Here is a 22,269-nt window from a genome sequence, read left to right as displayed (position 1 = left end):
GGCCTAGAATAGGGCTACATGATAATTCAGCTACGCTCTCGAGCTCTTACCATGTCATTCACACCAATGCTATCTCTAGCGCTGGCTTTATGAATGAATACATTCACAGTGAGAGAGATTAGCTGAGCCAGAGCACAGGCTAAGCCTCTCCACTGATCTGGGGCCGAGGCGCCGCGGTGGAGCTAATGTTAGCATAGCATTCATTTTCATGGGTATGCGGCTGGGAATACCTAGTCTGGCGCCCGGATAAGCAAAGCGCACACTAGCTGCTGTATAATGTCACCTTCCCACTACCACACTCATTGACATGAAGCCATGTGTCTTGAGACCGTAGCTGAGAAGTCAAAGGAATACGTCTGTGCTTTTATATGTAATGATGCAAAAAGGGGTGAAACTGAATCACAAATGTAGTGGATTCAAGTGGATTAATCCATCAGGTGTAGACCTGGACACCGTGGAGTGGGGGTGATGGTGTGCGTGTGATGACAAGAGACATCCATGTTAAAGCAAAGGTCCCACTCTCATTCAATGTCTTTGTGTTTGCGGTGCATTGTTGAGGCAGGTCAGAGTTCTGCCAGAGAACCTTGACTAACCATGAAATCAACTCTATGTAAGGGCTAAATGGACTTAATACGAGGAAGTTAGCAATTTCCCATTCTATGTATTCAGGCCAAACAGTATATTAAGAAACTGAATGTAAAATCGTTTGTATGTCTAGCCCTTAATCAAAGTTCAACTTATGATGAGCTCCACTTATATTCCTAGTTTAGAAAACATGAGCAAAAAAATTAAGACAGGCAGCCCCATGCTTGAAATCCAACGGCCTGTCACGCAAAGGAGTGCCCACCTAATGGTATTTTCCAGAATGCGGCCTTTGCCCAGTCCTGTACAAGCAGCGATGGAGCACTGTTCCAGAGGATCATTTGAATCACGCAGGACGATGTGGCGTCGTAGGCGACGTAACGGGATCAGCCACACAGAAGCCTGACTGTTGACATGTGTTTTGTGGGTTTTGTTTGGGAGGCGCCCTGGTTTACATTGACCTGTGGTTGGCTGCATGGCACCTCATGAGAAGACGTCAGAGCGGCAACCATTACAACTACATCACACCGTTCATCAGAAGACTTGTGTACTGGGGGGGGGGGGGGGGAGGAAAGCATTTAGCAGAGCATAAACGGTTGGAAACGCGCGCATTGTGCTGTGTTGTCAGATCAATGTGTCGGGGGTCACTGCAACAATAACAACCCGGCCTGCTGTAACTGGGGCGTGAACTAAATGGCCTATTTACTAAATGAATCTACACAATGGAATTCATGTCACATGGCCCAAATACAAAATCACATGGGATATGTACGACGCGTGTGTGCTTAATCAGCTGTGATGCAGGAATATCCAACAGTCAAACGGCAGCATATGGACTGATTCCACCAGCGTCACCGGCCCCTCCATGAGAAGGACATACCAAAAGTGCCCCGTCCCCCACCCTGTCCCCTGAGTTACCACACAATGGATTTAATTACGCGTGTTAATTCACAAGTATAATTCTGCCATAATCCCTGTTTTCAAACCTTTATTAATGACCCCCCGCCCCCCTCCCCCCCCCCCCCCCCCCCCTTTTTTTTTTTCTCTTCTGGTCCAGCTCATGAATATTCAATGAGAGGCTTGTTAATAAACATAAGGGTTAAAGGGGCTGGGGGCGTGTTTAGAACTGGTTTAGTACCAACCTCCCTAGGCTTACCAGAGAGCGGGAGAGCTGCGGAGTGGGAGTGAGTGTGTGTGTGAGTGTGTGTGTGTGTGTGTGTGTGTCTGTGTGGTCTGTGTGAGTGTGTGTGTGTGTGTGTGTGTGTGTGTGTGTGTGTGAGACGAGGGGGAGTAGTGAGAGTAGAGTCAACCCAAGCCATTCCTCTTGCCACTGTCACAGTGAGAGGGAGCAACGGAGCGAGAGAGAGAGAGAGAGAGAGAGAGGGAGACTAGAGTTAGCCAAGCTCTTGTAGGGAAGAGGGAGAAGAAGAAAAAGAAAAAGGAGAGGAGGAGGAGGAGGAGGTAGACCCAAAGGGAAGAATTGCCAGCAGTAGGAGACCCAAGTCATCCCTCGGTGCTGTTTCTCCTCACCTCTTTGGGCTCGGGGTGGGAGTGCTGGATGGTCTGACCTGGCCCCACCATGGGATGCAGCCTCTGTGCCCTGCAGAAGCCAGACGAACACTACAAACTACTCTATGAGGTCTGTCAGGTACTGTAGCCGTCTCTGCCTCTCTCGGTCGGGCGCTCAGAGAGAGCCCATTGCAATAACTCTGTTGACTGATTGTTCCATTTAAAGGAAGCTTTTCCTTTGAGTGTGCTTAAACTGGCTTATTCATGGCAAACTAAGCTGAACCTTGCTCCAAATTAATTCTCGTTATTTTTGTTTCAGTAGTTATATTTCTGCGATTGCAAGTCTCATTGACACGGGTTACGGTTAGGGTTTCCATTTGAAAGAGCGTTCTGATTTGTTTGTTTTAAGTGGGCTTAAGATACTGTGTTTTAGGCAACAATCTTGATGCAATTGTGTACTTACTTGTGAATCAAGTAAGTGAGTAAATGAGAATACTTGGAACAAATAACATAATAATTCACATTTGACGTTCCTCTTTTCTTGAAACCCAGACTGTAAAAGCACAGTCTGATATCACTTGGAGGGGAACGTAGCCTAGACGAGAGAGGGAGAGAGAGAGGGAGAGACTCTATACACAAAGGATTAGTGTTGTGAATAGCTCAAGAGAGACCGCCACCTCCTCCCCATCCACTACATGCTCTGAGTGTCCTGACCCTGTGTGGAAGGGTCAGCCAGAGGTAGAGCGCTTTGGTTAAAAAGAGACGCCAGAGAGAGAGAGAGGGGTGGGGGGGGGGGGGGGGGGGGTTGGTGATAGTAGTAGTAGTAGTGGTGCTGGTGTGATGAAGAGGTGACAGCTCTCTCAATGTGTGCCGCTGGCTACTGTGAGCTCTTCTCGGGCCTTCTCGGACCTCCTCATTGTCAGCGGTGAAGCGCTGACTCAGGGCTGCTAGCCCCTGGTTGACTTTCCCTTGAGTTTATCATTAACACCCGCGCCCCGGCGCCGACGCCAAGCTTTATTCTCTGCATCGGACTGGTTGTTGATTTATTCGTTTACTCAAGAAATTGAAAATGTCATCCTTTTTTGTTTCATTGTTTCATTGTTGATATTCCAACATGCATGTTTTAGTTATGTTTTGAGGTGTGTTTGCAATGAATGCATATCTAATTGTGGAGGAGATTTATTTGAACTGGTAAAAAATTAGGAGAGTTCAATCAAACCTGTGGGAAAACCAAGTGTAATGAAAGACGCACAGAACTTCAAATCTGAAGGATGTTGCCATTTAAAAAAGGTTCCACTTTTTTAACTTTTTCGCCGCTCGATCAGATCGCCCCCTCATTTGAACCAAACACAGAGCAGCTCTTTCAGTTGTAATGATAAAATGAAAAAGTACAGAATTAAATCGTAGCTTCTCAAATGTTCATTAATTTCAACTTTCCATGGCTTGTTCGCCTGGAAAGCTTTTGAACAAAGCCTATCGCGGTGCTTCCCCCTCTGCCCTCTCAGAGCTCCTAGTCACATTTAATTGAGACGCCCGTCTCCCAGCAATGGCTGTCTGAGTGTGTGTGGACTCCAGCCCAGTCCCCTCTAATGAATTAAAACAACCAGCCGACCTGGGCCACTCACAGAGCCCGGCCCTGGCAGACTGTGTTGTGTCTCCCTGAGGACGGGAGCTTCGCTGATGATCCTCTCTTCCTCCAGATTTAACTCTTTCCTTTTTGGGCTATTTTTCTTTTTTGCTAGCATCCAAGGCTCATCCAAGGCTTCCCCCCCCCCCCATCTCCCCCAATCCCCCATCACCCATTATGGCAAACAACATCCCTATTTCCCATGCTGGGAGCCAGGGTGGCAAGTGGCTGATTTCCATGAGAGTAATGATGAGTCTCTCTGCCCCCCCCCCCCACACACACACACACACACACACACACACACACACACACACACACACACACACACACACACACACACACACACACACACACACACACACACACACACACACACACACACACACACGCCCCTGCTGCAGAGACCTGCTGCAGGTCTCTGCAGCAGGTCTCGATTTGGATCGGGCAAACAGTTCTGCTTTGATAGCACCTCAAAGAAGGAGGCCTATAAGGATCTGGCTTTTGTCTGGGAAGGCTGTTATTATGGGATGGATCAAACAAATAATGGGTCGTAGTGTACAACAAACAGATAATGTGGGACACACACTCACTCTCTCACTCTCTCAATCTCTCACTCTCACACACACGCACGCGCGTGTGCGCACCAACACACATAGCACTTTCATTTCAAAAGGCCAATAGCGATGCTTTTTATTTTTTTCTCACAAGTCGAGGACAGTTAAGTCGGGGGGGTACGTCGCAGCAGCACAGCAAGCTCTTTTGTTCCGCGTCTTCCAGGGGTTAGAATGAAGCCGTCAGTCTGCCTGTCAATTACCCCGGGACTGGCAGCTCCGATCTCTCACCGGCCAGGAGACTTTGCTGCATCTCCAGCGGCGGTTTGCCAATTAGTCAAAGTGTGACAGCCGTCCCTTCGCCGGAGCCAGCCCAGGGCCCGTCCACAGCCATCTGTGTTTGTAATATGAAAATCCGGTGCCATTTGTCAACTCCCCCCGCAAGCCTTGGCTGCTTCACCTGATAGGGCAAATAACAGCATAATGCGTCCGGACGCCTGATGTTTATCGGTGCCTCGTTTGAGCGGGGCGGTGGTGGTGATGGAGTTATACTGGTTCAGCCAGGGGTTGTCCGTTCGCATGAAATATTATCTCAGACATTTGTGAATTATGGTGTCATTCTTGTCATCATAGCTCTTTAATTCAATTATTATATCATTTTCGTCTTGATGCCTGAATGTGTTTTAAAAGTCAAGGAAACTTGTCAAAGCAATGGCGTAGGAAAAACCTTTGCTGTTCTATTTTCATATTCATTAGTATATCTTTTTTTTGTTGAGTATTTCATTAAATATAAAGATATTGCGTTTTTGTTGAAAGCTAAATAATAAAAGCAAATGGCTTTAAAAAATTATTATCGCGATCCCTGCAACAGTCTCCCTACAACAATCTGCCAAGCCTGTACCAAACAATTGAATAGAGAGTGAATAATGCAAAGCACATTTCTTCTTTCTGGTCTACTTCTTGGTCTTGGGGAGAGGCGCTGGCTGCCCTGCGTTTGAACTGCCAGGCTTTGGGTAATCCGCCAGTTCAGTGGGAGAGAGACTTGTGTTATTGTGATCAAGGAGCCATCAGTCTTCTGCGATGACAGCTCCAACCAAAGGGACGCTCCACTGTTTGCTACTCATTTTACTGCGACTCTGAGCGCAGGATCAGAGCTAGGGCAGTAAATTATCAAGCTGATTTGGGCTGCTCTTTAAATGCCTATTTTTTCATACTGTCTATGTTTTGACAACATATATTTATGTGTGCATTTTGTCTTGAGATTTTTATGTCAGAACCACGCTTGGCTCGAAGCACATGAGCAGTCAGACTGGTCGTGAACTCTTGACATTGCTTCAGTTCAGTTCGTCTCAGCGTCGCCAGATGTACGATATTTGTACATAAATGTAGCTCTTTGTACGATGTACGAAGATCAATGATGCCAAAAGTCCCTTGTTGTAGGATAATTTGATCATTTTGTGGCGCTTAATGCGAGTAGGTTTAATCTACGCCATCTAATTTTACATAATTTTACCAACCCTAACCCTATTACCTGACACTATCAGTATAGCGTAATATGGATCTTACGTCTTTGTTTACGAATCTCTTCTCATGTGACGTCTCTCCAGCCAATCAGTATTGTTGTGATGATCAATGTGACTCACAAGGACATTTTCCATTTGGATGCTACACAGGCTCCAACTCGTGTTGGTAAAGAGTACTAGTATAGCCTTTAGTTTATGTTACGTGTGTGTGTTTTTTTTGGACGTAACAGTTTATTAAACAGCTATGCTTTTGTTTTCAATGTTAACGCAACATTTCGGGACTACAGTGAGTTCCGAAAGGCTAACCCCTTCCAAGCATAAAATCACTCCATCAGTATTTTTTTTTATCACATTTTGAACAATGTGGCTAGATTTGTTGGTGGTGTCAATAAGTCGTTTTCTCGTTTTCTGTAATTAAACCATTACGCCTATTTTTTTGTTTATTTAGGTCTTTAAGATAAACTTTTGTATTTATCGAAGCTTCACTTGCTAAATTGTATAGCATCAAGAGAACATCTAGGGAGGGAAAAACTGGTTGTGATTATATATGGCCAGGAAAATCATTCATTCCCCAGAGACTACCGTGCGTCCAAGGAAGAATAACATTTTAGTGTTTATTTTCCTGGCATTTTCTATAAATGCAACTAGCATAAAGGAGGAGAGCAGGGCAGGAAGTTCTTTCCCGGTTGGTTTGTGATCATTAAACTCAGTGGCCCAGACCTGGTGCTCTCTTTAAAGCGGCCCCCCCCCCCCCCCCCCCCCCCCAGCCGCAGACCGTGAGGTTCCTCTTCAAAGCCGGAGGTAAGCACCGTGCCGAGATGAGAGCTCAGCTGCTTCTGTCGCCCTGACAAGGTAGAGGACCCCTTGGAACCCTTGTCTGGCCCTTCGTATGGGGCTCCTAATCTCAGCCTAAGTACCTGCTAATGGTCGAGGCGCCTTGCTGCGGTTGGTTCAAGCGAGGCCCCTGTGCTTAATTAGGGCCCCCCCATCCCCCCTTCTCCATCCCCCAACATAAGCTGGCTCCGGCAACTGGTCTTTGCTATTGTTTGGCTGATGGATCTCTCTCTCTCTGTCTCTCTCTCACTCTCACTCTCACTCTCACTCTTTCTCTCTCACTCGCTCACTCTCACTCTCTACCAAACCCTCTCCCACTGTGTCCTACTCCCAACTGCTCCCGTTTCTCTGTCCTTTAACCTATGCACTACACACACATACAGTACATATTCACACCGAGGCCACTGCTTTTCCTTCCTTCTAAAGCGAATCAACCCTCTGGTTCTGCTGAGAAGATAAACAAATCCGCAAACGTGTCTGTGTGGAGAGAGCCGCAGACGGGAGGCGTCCGTGAAGACGCTGTGGCGCCTGGGATGTAAGACTCACTGGGCGGCGCCAGATGGTCTTGTCTGATGACAGTGAAAAAGAAAAAAATGACATCGGGCAGCAACCCTCACCTGGCCGTCCCACCCCCCGGCGCTCCAGTCAGGGACCCTGTCAGCCTCAGCGCAGGGCGCCCAGAGCAGAGGGGGGGGCTGTCGGGGAGGATCAGGCCATGCCACCCCTGCCCCCCGCACCGTAACGAGGGTCCAGAGAGAACGCACACAAAGCAGAGTTTGTGTGCGTGTTACTGGGTTTGCGTGTTACCGTGTACCTTTATGTGTTGGTCTTTGCGGATATGTGTGTTTGTTTCTTTGTGTATCTCTGTGGGTCTAGCTGTGATCACGTGTGTGTGTGTGTGTGTGTGTGTGTGTGTGTGTGTGTGTGTGTGTGTGTGTGTGTGTGTGTGTGTGTGTGTGTGTGTGTGTGTGTGTGTGTGTGTGTGTGTGTTTCAGTAGTGTATGTGTGTGTTAATAACAAGTAGCCTGTGTGCCGATGTGCCCTCACATCTGTCTAAAGAGTGGAGCAGGTGGTCGGCAGCCGCACGGGGGGTCTGGGGGGGGGGGGGCTGAACCCTCGCCGCGCATGCCGTCACTCCAGTGACCGATCTGGGAAGACAGGAGAGCAACGGAAAGAAAAGACAGAGGCAGAGATCAGAGACGGAGCAGACATGCCATCATGACAACTGAAAAAGCCCAAACAACGATTTGCTAGACGGGATTTGAGACCGTTTGTGTGTGTGTGTGTGTTTCTCAGACAAAGCAGCCGAACGGCCATTTACATGGTGAGGGAAAGAAGGAAGTGAACCAGTTCTCTATAAATGCCCTCGTCAAGGTAGCCCGGCATCAGCTGCTGCCGGCTCCAGCATTTACAGCTCTCCATCTGTCATCGTAACTGATTAAGTCCTCTGGGGCTTTTATTGGAAAAACAGAGCTCTTGGTTTACTCTGGAAGGACAGGCCGTGGTGCCCCAATACATAGTTCACATCGAGGAGTTATTAACCTTGAAGTTAGCTTGTGTTGTGTTGTAGTAGAAAGGATTCCTCTTGATCTCCTTTCTTGAGCAAACTTGGGGATGGCATTTACTTCTCTGTGACAAGAAACCAAAGACACTATTTTGTTGACTTTGTAGTGTTCCCCTAACTTTTTAGTCAATCATCTTTCCTGGACTGTATTGTGGATGAAAACAGCTCAAATGCGGCACATTTTTTTGTCCTTTGTATGGGTGATCATGAATTGGTCATGCTGTTCATGAGCCAATTAGTCATGAGACAGCTGCAGACAGCTGCAGAGAGAGAAATCAGACCGGCGTGGCGGACATTGTTCATGAGTAAACCATCACGGTTCGTATTATAAACGAACATGGACCATTTCAATATTACTGTGTGTGTGTGTGTGTGTGTGTGTGTGTGTGTGTGTGTGTGTGTGTGTGTGTGTGTGTGTGTGTGTGTGTGTGTGTGTGTGTGTGTGTGTGTGTGTGTGTGTGTGTGTTCACAGGTGCACCCAGCTCAATGAATAAATGAGCTGTAACGTGCCCTGAACCGGTTATTAAGGTTCACCGCGGTGACGCGGGAGATTACGGGTTATTATTTGTCATTATCAGCCCATTGACCCCTCCCCCTCTGCTACATAATGACCCACACACCCCACTCCCTATTCACAGCCTGGGATAAGGTGTCAATAATGACCACCAGATCAAACCCCGGCCACATGGGACCCACAGCGCTGGTTCCACCATGGGAGTGCCTAATTGCCTCTCCCTCCCCTGTTTCCCTGTCATACTGGAAATCACCTGCCTTTTCACTTTCATACTAAACATCGCCTGGCTGCAAACTGTCAAAATGAATATCGCCTGTCTTTTCACTGTCATAATGAATATCGCCTGTCTTTTCACTGTCATAATGGATATTGCCTGTCTTTTCTCTGTCATAATGAATATTACCTGCCTTTTCACTGTCATAATGAATATCGCCTGTCTTTTCACTATCATAATGGATATTACCTGTCTTTTCACTGTCATACTGAATATTGCCTGCCTTTTCCCGGTCATACTCGATATCGCTTTTCTTTTCACTGTCATACTGAATGTGTGACAGTGTATGTCTCTTCCCTGTCATTCTGAATATCGCCTGTCTTTCCACGGTCATATAGGATATCGCCTGTCTTTCCACGGTGATATAGGATATCGCATGCCATTTCACTGTCCTACCTTTTGGAGGATGTTGCGTGGTTGTGTTTGGTTAGTTGTGTTTGGTTAGTTGCATCTGACGCGAGTTTTCCATGGTGCGCATGCGTGTGTGTGTGTGTGTGTGTGTGTGTGTGTGTGTGTGTGTGTGTGTGTGTGTGTGTGTGTGTGTGTGTGTGTGTGTGTGTGTGTGTGTGTGTGTGTGTGTGTGTGTACGTCTGCGGTGACTGCTGTCTTTGTGTGAACTGGGCTTCCCACACTGTGGCAAAGAGACCCAGTCAGGTTGAAGAACACAGTGTCTCGTCAGTGGTTTGGCTTGGTGCTCGAGTGTGTGTGTGTATTTGTGAGCAATCGGTTCCCAATCCAAAAAAAACATAATTTAAGAATTGCACAATGTGAACTCCTCATGCATTAGTCACTTTGCCTAAAAGCTACAAAGACTACATTTACATAGAATTTTAAACGTGCGCTTCAATTTCAAATTGGAGTCACAGGGCTTATTCGGTTACATGTCGGGAGACTTTGGTCAATGACATATGGGTGTTGTACGCCTACAGTACAGGGCTGGAAAGATATTATATGTCATCAAAAGAACTCTGTCGAGGTGCTGGAACACAAGTCTTGTGGTTTATGAGTGAGCGTCACGCAGAGGGTGATTTAGGATGCTTATGTGGTCCTCAGGAGAGCGTGACTAAATGGCATAAGGTGAGGGTAAACAATGTTGTGTCTCCTACAGCCAGCAGAGGTTTGGAAGCTGTTTGTTCTGTAATCCCCGCTAAGCCTACACACAGCGGTTGGAAAAAAATATATGTGCAGCTGTTCCCCAAGACACTACCTCACTATTGGGTTTCCTGTCAGCTGGAGGGAAAATCACAGAGAAATACATGCATAACACACACACACAGACGAAACACGTATACACTAAGCGGCACTTTCCCCACTTTTGAATTAATTTTGAAAGTTTTTAATGAAAATGTGAAATAAAGGATTAACTGTGTGGTTTTAAGCCGAGTGACCCACATACAAACTGCCACTCAGAAAGGCTGACTAACAAGGAAGGCCTTCAAGCTTTCAATCTCGTCAGTGAGCCCTTTCTGAAATATAGACTTTGAAGAATTTGTGTATCTGTCCAGAAAGTGTGTAGCTTTGTCTTTCAAGTTACCAACTGAATACCGGCTCTTCAGAGAGGAGTTTCCCAGGGTCTTTCTGCCCGCTATTGAAAGGTACAAAATGCTTTCTTCCGCACAGCTCACCTCACTGAATTTGGCCCCCCTAAGAAAACTAACGAAACAGTGGCCCTTTAATGATGTTCTTTTCTTTATTAGCGGATTATCTAGCAATGAATAGCCATATCGAGAGACCCTGATGTTACATTATGCGGTGTGCAAGTTGACTTAATAGACTGTTCTTGCTTTCCAGCCCAATGCTGTCCAAGTACTGTAAAGTATTCATGCCGTTTGTTGAAGGGATTTGTTCTGTTTTTGAATACAAGAGCACAGTTGAGCAGGCAAAGCCCAGCAAGGCTGGCAACACATGATTCAGGATTCAACACAATTGCCCATGCCACAAGACAGAGAGGATTTAGTCTTGGTTGAGGTGCAAACAGCAACCTGTCACTTCAGACGGTACAAACTACAACCAATGGACCAAAACACGAGACGTTTGAGTGGATAATGACGTGCGGGGGGAGGGGGAAGATATCCCAGATGCTAGTGCTAGATGAAGAGGCCCATGCGGGCGTTGAAAGTCTCAATCTGGCCTGATTTACATTGGTGGGATAAGGGCAGGTCAGCGACGGAGACATTACTGTCACTCAGACATTACCCAGAGGGAAAGAGACTGACGTACCCATGGCATGAATGTAGCCGGGAACAGCTGAACTCCTGCAACGCTCCCTATCGCTCGCAGCTAAGCCGTACACAGGAAATAAAACAGCCCACCGTTTCACAGCTCCAGACATCAAATGTGATATTTGATAATGAAATAACACAGCCCCCGGATAACGAAGTCACAGCTGTGTAAACCCCCCCCCCCCCCCCCGCCCCCCCCCTCTCGGTTTCTGCCAGACACTCCAGACATGTGATACAGAGCTCATTAATATTCCTTTAAGTAGGACCCTGTCGGCCTCTCGCCATTAAAAATGGATTTAGCAAGGATTCCCCTCCCCGAGGGACGAGGCAAAGGTTGGCAGAGTAATTCCTGGGTGTCAATCATAGTCTCAAAGGGACTGGCGTGTGGATGTGTTAACACGGCCGCTTGTCTCGCCTGTTCGTACGTTCAGAACTTCAAACAGCTGCCAGTTCCCCCTCTGTGGAATACAGGGCTGATTCCAGAACCGATGGAGTCATCAACTACCCCCCCCCCCCCCCATTGCGCTGCATGCTATTGTTAACATGTATCTGGAAAAGGGGGGAAAATAAAATGACTGTTGGTTCTGATGTGCTCAGGGCTTCAGGCTTGTAGGAGGGGAGGGGGGGGAAGTTGGTGGTTTCGGAACCAGCGGGGTGCATTGTGTCGGGTGAAGGTTGAGTGTTTTTTCCCAGTGTGCTGGGTCGAGTCAGAGGTGCTGGAGCTCTTGTGAATAGAGGCTGTGGGGGGAACCCCGCTAACCGTCCCCATACCCCCGCCGTACCCCCCAACCCCCCTCCCCCCCTGGCCGGAGGGACACTTCCCCTATTGAAGGCACAGAGGCAGAGTGCTTAAGGCTTTCCAAGAAAAGGGGAGGAGGCTTTGTCTTTGGGGTTGCAGCCTCCGAGCGGCCCTCTGGATTCCTGGCAGCTAGGTATCATGTGAGCGAGCCAGCGAGGAGAAGGGACAGGAGAAGGAAACACAAAGGCACTTGTGTTCCCAGCAGCTGATGTGTGACATCACAGCGTTCGGTTAATGGCGACCGGGCCAAGCAACTTTTTTTCCGCAGGCTTACTGTTACTATTTGAAGGCTTATTTTGTAATAATGTTCAAAAAAAGATGATTTGGTTGGACACCTGAGGGGTCGTTCTGCTATTTGATTTTTTTTCTTTTTTTACTCCACGCTTCATCGTTTGAAAAAACGATATTGCATAATTTGTTCAAAGAAAGTCTTTGCATTTCCCTCATGCGACTTAAACCAATTTTTCTGACCGGTCAGTTTAATAATTCACTTCTTGGTTCCCTTTGGTACAGACTGCTTCGGTAAAAGCTTAAAAAATGGCCTCCCTTTTCAGTGTTCAATTATTCAAAGCAGATTGCAAGGGGAGAAGCTATTAAGTTTTGTTGTAGGGGACGTAGAAGTGAAGGCCGTTTCAGATGATCCAATTATCCGTGAGGGTCAGGCCTGGTTTTTAATCCTCTCCACACATAACCTATCCAGACTTCAAATTAAAGTCATCTCCTGGTCCTTCGTCCCTCCCTTTTGCAGATGTGAACAGAGACTCTCACACATCATACCACACACACTAAAAAGCATTGTGTGTGCATGACAAGGTCTGTTGACACTCCTTTGAGATAATGTGGAGTCCTCCTTTTCTTTCCCCCCACCTGAGTGGGGTAGTTAATACAAGCATATCACAAGACCCCCGAGGTGGTTAGATATCGCGGTTGGCTCCCATAAGCCGAGTTACAAGCCCCGTAAGGTACTTCACCGCTACAATGTGAATCTGAATGAATACAACCACTGCCAGAGGCACAGAGATCAAGCCGTCGGCGGCAAATCAGAGGGCGCTAATCCTGAGACATCCTGAGTCTAGCGTGTTCGCTCCAATTCGAGGGGGTGCGGAGAAAGGATAGGAAAGAGTATTGACGAGCACTAATAGACCTACAGAGTGGATATGGGGCTTATAAGTAGTATCAAATCTCTCATGCAGGTATCCTATACATGGCAACCCATGAAGGGAAACCCCTGGTGAGCCAGACAGTACTTGTAGCTTCTCAGGTTGCCATGTTGCTCACACAGGGTTGAGGCCACGGTGCACCTATTATTAGCCTCTCAGTGTAACGCTTCACATCCAAGTGTACCGGCTTAGCGTTTGATTTCCTAACATTTTCTGTAAAGTTATTAAGCAGATGCTTTTATCCTAAGTGCCATCAGATTTCAGATCCAGGACTAAGTGAAGAATATTGCTCTGGGATGCCTTTAGGTGTCAGACATTGGGGGTTGAACGCAGTATCTTTTGGCTGGTTGTCCTACACCGTAGCACCCATACACTCTTCCACCCCTTTTCTGAAGGTTTAGGGGCTTTCCACCAGGAGTCGACATTAAAAAGGCCTTATTTTCTACATCTCATTGGCTCTGACTTCTGTGTTACCCGAGATCAAAGTACTTCCACGTCGTGTGCCCTCCTTTGACGTCAGTTCACGGTGGACTAAAGTGATCACACCAAACTTAATTAGGGCTCTTATTCCGTGACATGCTGGTTCTTTTTTTTGTTTAAATGAATCTGCCCAGGTTAACCCGTGTGCTTGCTCCAGTCTCCGGAGGGAGGTCAGATGTTCCCTGTGATGAGGAACGACTTGGCTAAATTAGTTGACTCAATGAGCGGTGCGCCCCGCGCCCTCTGCTAATGACCTCGTTTAATTAAAGACTCCCTCTGATTAAACGCCTGTTCCACTTGCTCCGACGGCGACCCGATGAAAAATACCAACGGCTGGCACGATTAACTTTTCAAAAGGAACGTTGCGTCTGCATTGTAAATTGTTAAAAACGCTTAACGGTTTAATCTCAGGAGATTGCAATAATTGGCTGTTTAGAAGCAAAGTGCTGAGAAATGTAAAGCTTGTTACGCATAAAGTCAAAGCAGAAATGCCATGTTTTACACCCAGAAAATGTGGAGTGTGTATGTGTGATTTGGTGTGTGTGTGTGTGTGTTTTACTGTGTGTGAACACCATGAGTGTGGAAATCCAAGCAACCAGCCAAAGCCCTTTTCTCCTCTCCACCAAACTATCAAACAGCGCCTTGTTTCACCACACACTCCTTCTTCTGCACTGTTCATCGAATGTCTAAATTGTATTGTCTGTCTCTCTGCCCTCTCCAGCTGAACGGGAAGGACCTGTCCAAGGCCACCCACGACCAGGCGGTGGAGGCCTTCCGCACGGCCAAGGAGCCCATCATGGTGCAGGTCCTGCGCCGTGCGCCCCGGCCAAAGCTGGCCGGCGGGGGGGCCGACGCCCAGCTGACGGACATCAGCACCCAGACGGACATCACCTTCCAGGAGATCATGGCTCTCTCGAAGATGCCCGTCTCCAGTCCGACCCTGCCCTCGCTGGAGCCGTACCTGCTGCCCGAGGAGTGAGTGGCAGCTGGGTATTAGGGCAGTTCAAGTCGTTTTTGTATACAAGCTGATACATGACCAGAAACAAACACAACCAACAGCTTGTGGTTGTAGTGATCAATAATTATAGAAGGAAATATTTCAATTGCCCTGCTTTGTATTCCAGTGAAATGAGATTGTTCAAAAGAAATAAGCAAGGGTAACTGGCCCCATCTTATTCCTCAAGCACCATTTTCACAATCTTAATTCACAACATGGTTTACAAAACATGTTTGTTAGCACACATTTCCCTCAATGTAGATAAGAAGCACCCTTGAACCACTGGAATTTCTTCATTAGTTGAACTGTGTACTACATCGTTCTGCCAGCACTCACAAAAACTTTACAAGACAAAAAAAAAAGCCATGATCAAACGACACACAGATGGTTTGCCGAAATAGGGGCTGATTTGAAATGATCTGCTTTAAGTTAGGGGTGGCAGTAGCTCCGGAGGTAGAGCATGTTGGCTGGTAACCTGAAGGTTGTTGGTTCGATCCCCGGCTCCTCCTAGCTGAGTGTCGAGCTGGCTGTCGCCTTGCATGGTTGACTCCGCTGTTGGTGTGTGAATGTGAGGCAATATTGTAAAGATTTTTGGGTGGTCAATGGTTAGAAATGCGCTATATAAATGCAGTCAATTTACATTTACATTTAAGTCGACCAATTTAAACCGTAATTTGCCCCATCATGAACACCGAGGATCGTGACGCTCAATCTGTATTAATGTAGTCATTCCAGACGGTGTGTGGTTCAGCGAACGGGTTCCACCTGGAGAAGATGGGGTCCCCTTGGGGCACTGTCATTCAAACATTTAAACGCATCTGTTCATTTGGATTTGCATTCCGACTGGAAACTACTTCTCTATTGTTTCTACCACGTTTTACAGCCCCAAGAGCCCGCCAGAGAAGTGTGCAGGCTCCTACTCCTCAATCGTCAATTAACCTTTATTTAATAGATTTTTCGGAGTCAAATTATTACACAAAATGTTAATTTTCCTATTACCTAGCCCGCATCTTCAATGAGCACTTATGACACTGTTCGTTTTCATTTCATTTTCAATTAAGAGGTAAAACTGATTCCAGATTGACAGTAATGGACTTTCTAAATTTCCTTGTCTGTTCTGCAAAGATTTGCTGTACCACTCATAACACATATGAATTCAGCACTTATTAATTCAATACTTATATACTATAATAGTAAATATTCATTGTATATCCTGTATCTTACCCGTTTCTCTGTCCTTTTCCTAGGCATCCTACTGGACGTGCATATTTTGACCCCAATGACTTCCTCGAGGGCATGCACCAGGAAATAGAACGAGAAGAGTTGGAATACGAGGTAAATTGATTTCCATTCTTTTCCTCACCCTTTCCATCTCTCCCTCTCCCTCACTGTCTCTTCACGGGACACCATATGTCTTCCTAATAAGAGCAGCCAATACAAGATAACAAAGCTGCCATGGCCTATCCTGGAGCTAGCCGCGCCGCTATGTCCCAAGCCCAACAGCCTTTCTGGTCACTGCTGAGTTCTGTCCTCTTGATAAATCACAATTATTAATGACTCTGAAGCCCCGAGCCTCAGCCCCTACCTCCCTACTGCAACCATAAGACCGAGCAGGAGATGTAGGCCGGACAGGAACCAAGAGGAATCGCTTATTCCAGCCGATGTGCAACGGTGCCATCGTTACTCATTATTAGTGACATCGTCTACCAGAGGTGGGGGAGGGGCTCTCATCCCGTTAGCGGCTGAGATGAGTTCCCTCGCTGGATAATTTAGCTGCTGGTTGGGGCATCGGTGATGGATCTCATGACGCACGTTAACCCCAAGCAGACGAGGTGGAGGATTGCATCCTAGAGATGGCAACCACGTTGGGCGCCAATCTCTTCCTCAGCTGACCTCTGATAACCCCCCCCTCTCCCCCACCACTGCTTATCAATATGCGTCCGGGAGTCATTGTTGCTTTAAGGAGATAAGTGGAGTTAGATGAGCCAAGGGCAGATGCTCTGTAGAAGGGAACGCCGTCACTGGCCTTTGGCCCTCACCCACTGCTCTTGTTTGGAGACACTCCATCTCTGGGACACTGATCAATGAGGAGGCCGGCCATGGTTGCAGAGACCCAGCAGATGTTTGCTTGTTTATCTCCCCTTTAGAAAGCTTCATCAGTTCCAATGTGTCCTTAATAACTTCCCTATTCCCTCAACAAGCAGCCACTTTGTTTTAAGGGTGGTATTTCCTCGTTAGATGTTGTTCCTCCCAGATCGGTGACCCTCTGTACCAGACCGTAGCGGGGTTGATTAGCATAATACCATTATGCAACATTTAAACAGCTTGCACGGCAGTGCACAGAGTCTCACGCTGGTCTCGAAAGCAGCCTGCAGATATGTATGGCCAACTTGGAATGCCCCAAAGATGCACTGTGGGTCAACTTCAAACAAATAAACATCATTACAAACGACACAAATCTTCTAAACCTTTTTGGAATATAAACAAATTGAATTATTGTGATGAGTTACTTCATTTTACGTGTCCTCACCTCCCCTTTGGAAACTTTCAGCGGTGTGGGATATTGTTAGCCTATTTAGCCCTCTCCAAGCCCCCTCTGTTGACCCCTGAACACCCAGCTGCGTTGTGTCTACGTCTGTGGGCCCCAGATTACAGGTGTGTTGACAGGAGACAAATGGGCCCGGGCTTCTGTCTGTGGTACCGGTGCTTCCTCGCTGGCGCTGTCACTCTGGGCTCCTACTGAGAGACATGGCGGCTAACAGCACGCCGTACGGCTGATAGGCTCATTACGATGACGGATGGCGCCCCGCTGCGCTCTGATCCCATCTCTCTGCATGGAGCTTCTCCCCGGCGCCCGACGTAGATGTCCACCCGCGCGCATTTTGGAGAAGACTGAAATACGTGGCTGTGTGTGTGGTGGTGTTACCTGGGTTTGTGTTGTGCGGTGTTGTTGTTTTGTTGAGTTTTTGCTTGGTTGTTTGTGTTTCAGGAGGTGGACTTATACAGAGCCAACACTCAGGACAAGCTGGGGCTGACGATCTGCTACAGGACAGATGACGAGGATGAGACCGGGATCTACGTCAGCGAGGTAACAGTTTGTCTCAGGAACTCAAAGACTGACTAGATGGATAGATAGATAACAACTTTATTAATCCCCCGGAGGTGGAATTCCTTTGTTACCACAGCCCAGCAGAAGCTGAAAACACAGGATAAGATACTATACAATAAAAATACAAAGTGCAAATGAAAACAAAAGAATATGCTAAAGTAAATTCTGGAATTACCTCCCTCTCTTAATGTATTGTCTATTGTTGTAGTGTTGTTATTTGCATTTTGTTTGAGTGTCTGTACTGTCTGTATGTATTCCTTTTTTCTAAAGCGTCTTTGAGTACTAAGAAAAGCGCTGTAAACAAAAAACAAGATTTATTATTATTAGTATTAAAGACAAACATAACAAACAGGGCAAACAAAAGTAACAGCATAAACATTAAAAATTATGCTGTGTATAAATGCACATTTAAACAAAGAGACTAGCAGTGAAAATTGTATCGTAGTATGTAGAGGCAACTCTAAGCTACAAAGTCGTCAGTCCATAATCTCGGATCCAGAAGTCAGACAGAACCAGCCAGATCGGAGCTGGTCTGTCATCAGGTTGATGTTAATATAGAGTCTGATTTATGAGACTGTTCAGTTGGTAACCCTCTGGTTTCCTGCATCTCTCTGTTCACCACAGATTGACCCCAACAGCATTGCTGCAAAGGATGGCAGAATGAGAGAAGGAGATAGAATCATCCAGGTAAGGTCCCACCAGCAGCTGAATACAGTCAAGCTTCGACTCTGAGGAGGGGGAATTGTTGGAAGTGTTGTGGGGCTAAGCTGCAAAGAGGTTTGAAACTCATCGCTCTGTGTGTGTGTGTGTGCGTCCAGATCAACGGTGTGGAGATCCAGAACCGGGATGAGGCCGTGGGTATGCTGACCAGCGAGGAGAACCAGAACATCTGTCTGCTCGTAGCAAGACCTGAAATCCAGGTAGTTATAAGGAAGTTACTCTGACGAGTTCACCTCAAACCACCTACCAGGTGGTACAGTCCAACGGGGAGGCGTGTAGCTTGATCTATCCAGCATACATCTGGGACAACATGGGATGTCTCTACGGGGCAGATATTTAGAAATGGCTCGTGAGAGCGAATCAATTTCAGACCTTGAACAAAGAAAAGTCACAATTCGTGGGGGTTTCAAGAAGTGCAGTGTATGATAAGCTTGTAACACATACGCGGGTTCCCCAAACTGTGTGTCAGCTGGACGAAGGCTGGATGGACGACGTCCGAAACGACTTCCTGGACGAGTTCCATATGGACATGTTGGAGCAGCAGCACCACCACGCCATGCAGTACACGGCCAGCATGCTGCAGCAGGTACGCAGAACGCACCGGAACCCACCCATCAGCCCCCCGAAAGGCCGGCCTGTGTCAATTATCGTAGTGGACTTCCTTGTAATAATGTGTTGATATCCCAATAGGGAACCAAAGGAAAAGGATGATGTTATCCTTTTCCCTCTTAGGACCAGGTCATGCATAACATTGTTTATCTCAATTCACCTATCATGTTTAGCAGTTCTTATTTTGGTTGAAAGAGGCAACCTTCTCCTTGATTCATCAACTTCTCAGCCTCAGCTGCTTTATCATCACTACTAGACTATCAGTATGTGTTAAGTGTAAGGTGCAGTTATTGTGAATACCCACCGTGGTAAACTGTGTTCCTGATCCGATGTCCTCGCTCCCCTGCCGTTCCAGAAGAAGCACGAGGAGGACGGCGGCACCACGGACACGGCCACGCTGCTGTCCAACCACCACGAGAAGGACAGCGGCGTGGGCCGCACGGACGAGAGCACCCGCAACGACGAGAGCTCGGAGCAGGAGAACCTGGGCGACGACCACACCACGGCCTCCAACACGCTGGCCAGCTGCCGCCAGCTCACCTACAGCCAGGACACCCTGGGCAGCGCCGACTTGCCCTTCAGCGGCGAGTCCTTCATCTCCGGCGACTACGCCGACGCCGACTTCCTGGGGATCCCCGCCGATGAGTGCGAGCGCTTCCGGGAGCTCCTGGAGCTCAAGTGCCAGGCCAGCGGCTCCTCGGGGGCCCTGTACTGCCCGGGGAGCCCCGGGGCCGGCGGGCCGGGCCCAGAGCCCGAGTGCATGGACAAGGAGCTGGAGCTGCTGAACGAGGAGCTGCGCAGCATCGAGCTGGAGTGCCTGAACATTGTGCGCGCCCACAAGATGCAGCAGCTGCGGGAGCAGTACCGCGACTCCTGGATGCTGCACAACGGCGGCTTCCACAACTACAACACCAGCATCGACGCGCACCGCCACGAGCTCTCCGACATCACGGAGCTGCCCGAGAAGTCGGACAAGGACAGCAGCAGCGCCTACAACACCGGGGAGAGCTGCCGCAGCACGCCGCTCACCCTGGAGCTGTCCCCGGACAACTCCCTGCGGCGGCTCGGCGCCGAGGACCAGGCCGGGGTGTCGGGCTCCGGTGGCATGGTCCTCAAGCCCCATCTGTCCCTGGTGCAGGAGGCCGGTGGCACCGGCGGGGGCAGCAGGGCCTCGGCCAAGGACCCGGAGGAAGGCCCCGAGGCGGAGGCCAAGGAGAGGAAACCGGGCGAGAGCAGCAAGGCCGGGCGGGGCTCTCTGCCGCCCAACCCGCGCTCGCCCTACAAGCACGCCCACATCCCCGCCCACGCGCAGCACTACCAGAGCTACATGCAGCTGATCCAGCAGAAGTCGGCGGTGGAGTACGCCCAGAGCCAGATGAGCCTGGTGAGCATGTGCCCCATCGCGGCAGGCGACGCCGACGAGCCGGGGGCCAAGATGGAGTGGAAGGTGAAGATCCGGAGCGACGGCACCCGCTACATCACCAAGCGGCCGGTGCGCGACAAACTGCTGCGGGAGCGGGCGCTCCGCATCCGTGAGGAGCGCAGCGGCGGCATGACCACGGACGACGACGCGGCCAGCGAGCTGAAGATGGGGCGCTACTGGAGCAAGGAGGAGCGCAAGCAGCACGCGGTGCGCTCCAAGGAGCAGCGGCAGCGGCGCGAGTTCATGAAGCAGAGCCGCGCCGACTGCCTGAAGGAGCAGTCGGCGGCGGAGGACGGCAAGGAGCCCAACATCATCGAGCTGAGCCACAAGAAGATGAGCAAGAAGAGGAACAAGAAGATCTTCGACAACTGGATGACCATCCAAGAACTGCTGACCCACGGGAGCAAGTCTCCGGAGGGCACCCGGGTGTACAACTCGATCCTGTCGGTGACCACCGTCTGAGCTCCCCAGGCCCGCCAGGCTGGTTTGGGTGATGGGTCGGGGGTAGGGTGGGGTTGTATTATATGCTGACGGAAATGTAATGTACTGTAGATAGAACACTCGCTGGGGGGGAGAGTGGGGGTTCCCACCTCTATTCGTCGTGGGCTTTGTAAAAAACGAACCGAGAAGAGCCTTTTTTCTTGAAGGAACTGAGGAGCTGCCACAATGGTCTTGGGGCGTTTCGCTGAGGTGTTCCGTTGTTGGGGTGTTGGACGCGGCGTCACTGACATGGATGTAAGGCCGCCTTTGCAGAATATCTAAAAAATGCTTACAATAATCTTTTCTACCTTTGCACTTGCTCTTTTGAATATTATTGGATCAAAATGCAATATTCAAGTTTTGAAAGGAAGTGACGCGGACCGTGTGCCGTTTAAAATATATATATGTAAAGCCAACATTTACACGTTTTTTATTTTATTTTTGGCTTGGCAGTTATCCTTCAACAGTATTTTACTGAGGTGCATAATGTAATGTTTTGAGAAATACAATGCTATTTTCTTGCAAGGTCTAACAATTAATTATTTCAATAGGAATTTGTAAATAAAAAAGTGCAAAAATACAAAAGTCGGGTTTTTGACTGTTATAGAACACCATGGCCAATGGCGCTGTTATTTTGTAAATGTTTGACAACCAGTTGTATTCCATCTGTTACATATACTTTCAACAACAAATATCCGCCATTATAGTTGTGTCCTTGTAGGTCGGGGAGCACATTCCTCCTGTCTTGTCTTAAACATGAGTTATCTCTGTTTATCTTTTATTGTTAATGCACATCGTAGTCACTTCTTGATTTCGTAGGGGCTACACATATATCGGGCGAAAAAAACAGCTTAACGAATCCTTTAGTTAGCCAACCTTTTTTGCTGTCCTGTAAAATGAGAGAAATAATAAATTATTGTTTTATATACGATGAGCTTTCACACGTTGGAGGTGTTGTTATGTGTTATTACAATGGGAGCATGGTAGATCGTGGCAGCATGGAATAGAAATGGGGCTGACATAATGGAGGTCTCCTTTGAGTGTGAATGTGTGTAATGTCTTAACTTTAAGTGGCTAAACTATACGGCACTGGTTGGACAGTTACTAGACATTTACTAGACAGATTGAAAGCCTCGTAAAAGCCCAACAGATTCATTGATTCTATTAAAGTTTTCATTCATTCTTGACTTGTCTTTTAAACAGGTTCTAACGCAAAATTACAAAACTTGCATTGTTCATGGTAATTTGTATTCAACCTTGCAAACTCTCACACTCGCAGTAGTGTGAGAGTA

General features: G+C 48.0%; 1 protein-coding gene across 4 annotated transcripts in view; it reads left to right on the top strand.

Annotated features, from left to right (window-relative positions):
* The window catches only part of pdzrn3b (PDZ domain containing RING finger 3b), an 80,090-nt gene extending 58,167 nt beyond the window's left edge, over positions 1–21,923 (top strand). For 2 of the 4 annotated variants that reach the window (XM_030375009.1, XM_030375012.1), the window contains 7 exons: positions 14,361–14,614; positions 15,884–15,971; positions 17,626–17,724; positions 18,370–18,432; positions 18,564–18,665; positions 18,935–19,051; positions 19,430–21,923. In XM_030375009.1, the coding sequence (XP_030230869.1) occupies positions 14,361–14,614; positions 15,884–15,971; positions 17,626–17,724; positions 18,370–18,432; positions 18,564–18,665; positions 18,935–19,051; positions 19,430–20,959 (2,253 nt within the window). In that variant the 3' untranslated portion in view covers positions 20,960–21,923. Of the gene's footprint in view, positions 1–1,674; positions 2,231–14,360; positions 14,615–15,883; positions 15,972–17,625; positions 17,725–18,369; positions 18,433–18,563; positions 18,666–18,934; positions 19,052–19,429 lie in introns of those variants that run through there. The other 2 variants (XM_030375010.1, XM_030375011.1) reach the window with 2 other exon arrangements.
* The last annotated feature ends 346 nt before the right edge of the window (positions 21,924–22,269 follow it).

The sequence above is a fragment of the Gadus morhua genome, chromosome 13 (assembly GCF_902167405.1).
Source record: "Gadus morhua chromosome 13, gadMor3.0, whole genome shotgun sequence".
NCBI classification, from domain to species: Eukaryota; Metazoa; Chordata; class Actinopteri; order Gadiformes; family Gadidae; genus Gadus; species Gadus morhua.
Note: the sequence above shows the minus strand (reverse complement) of the source record. Positions and strands in the feature narration are given on the sequence as shown.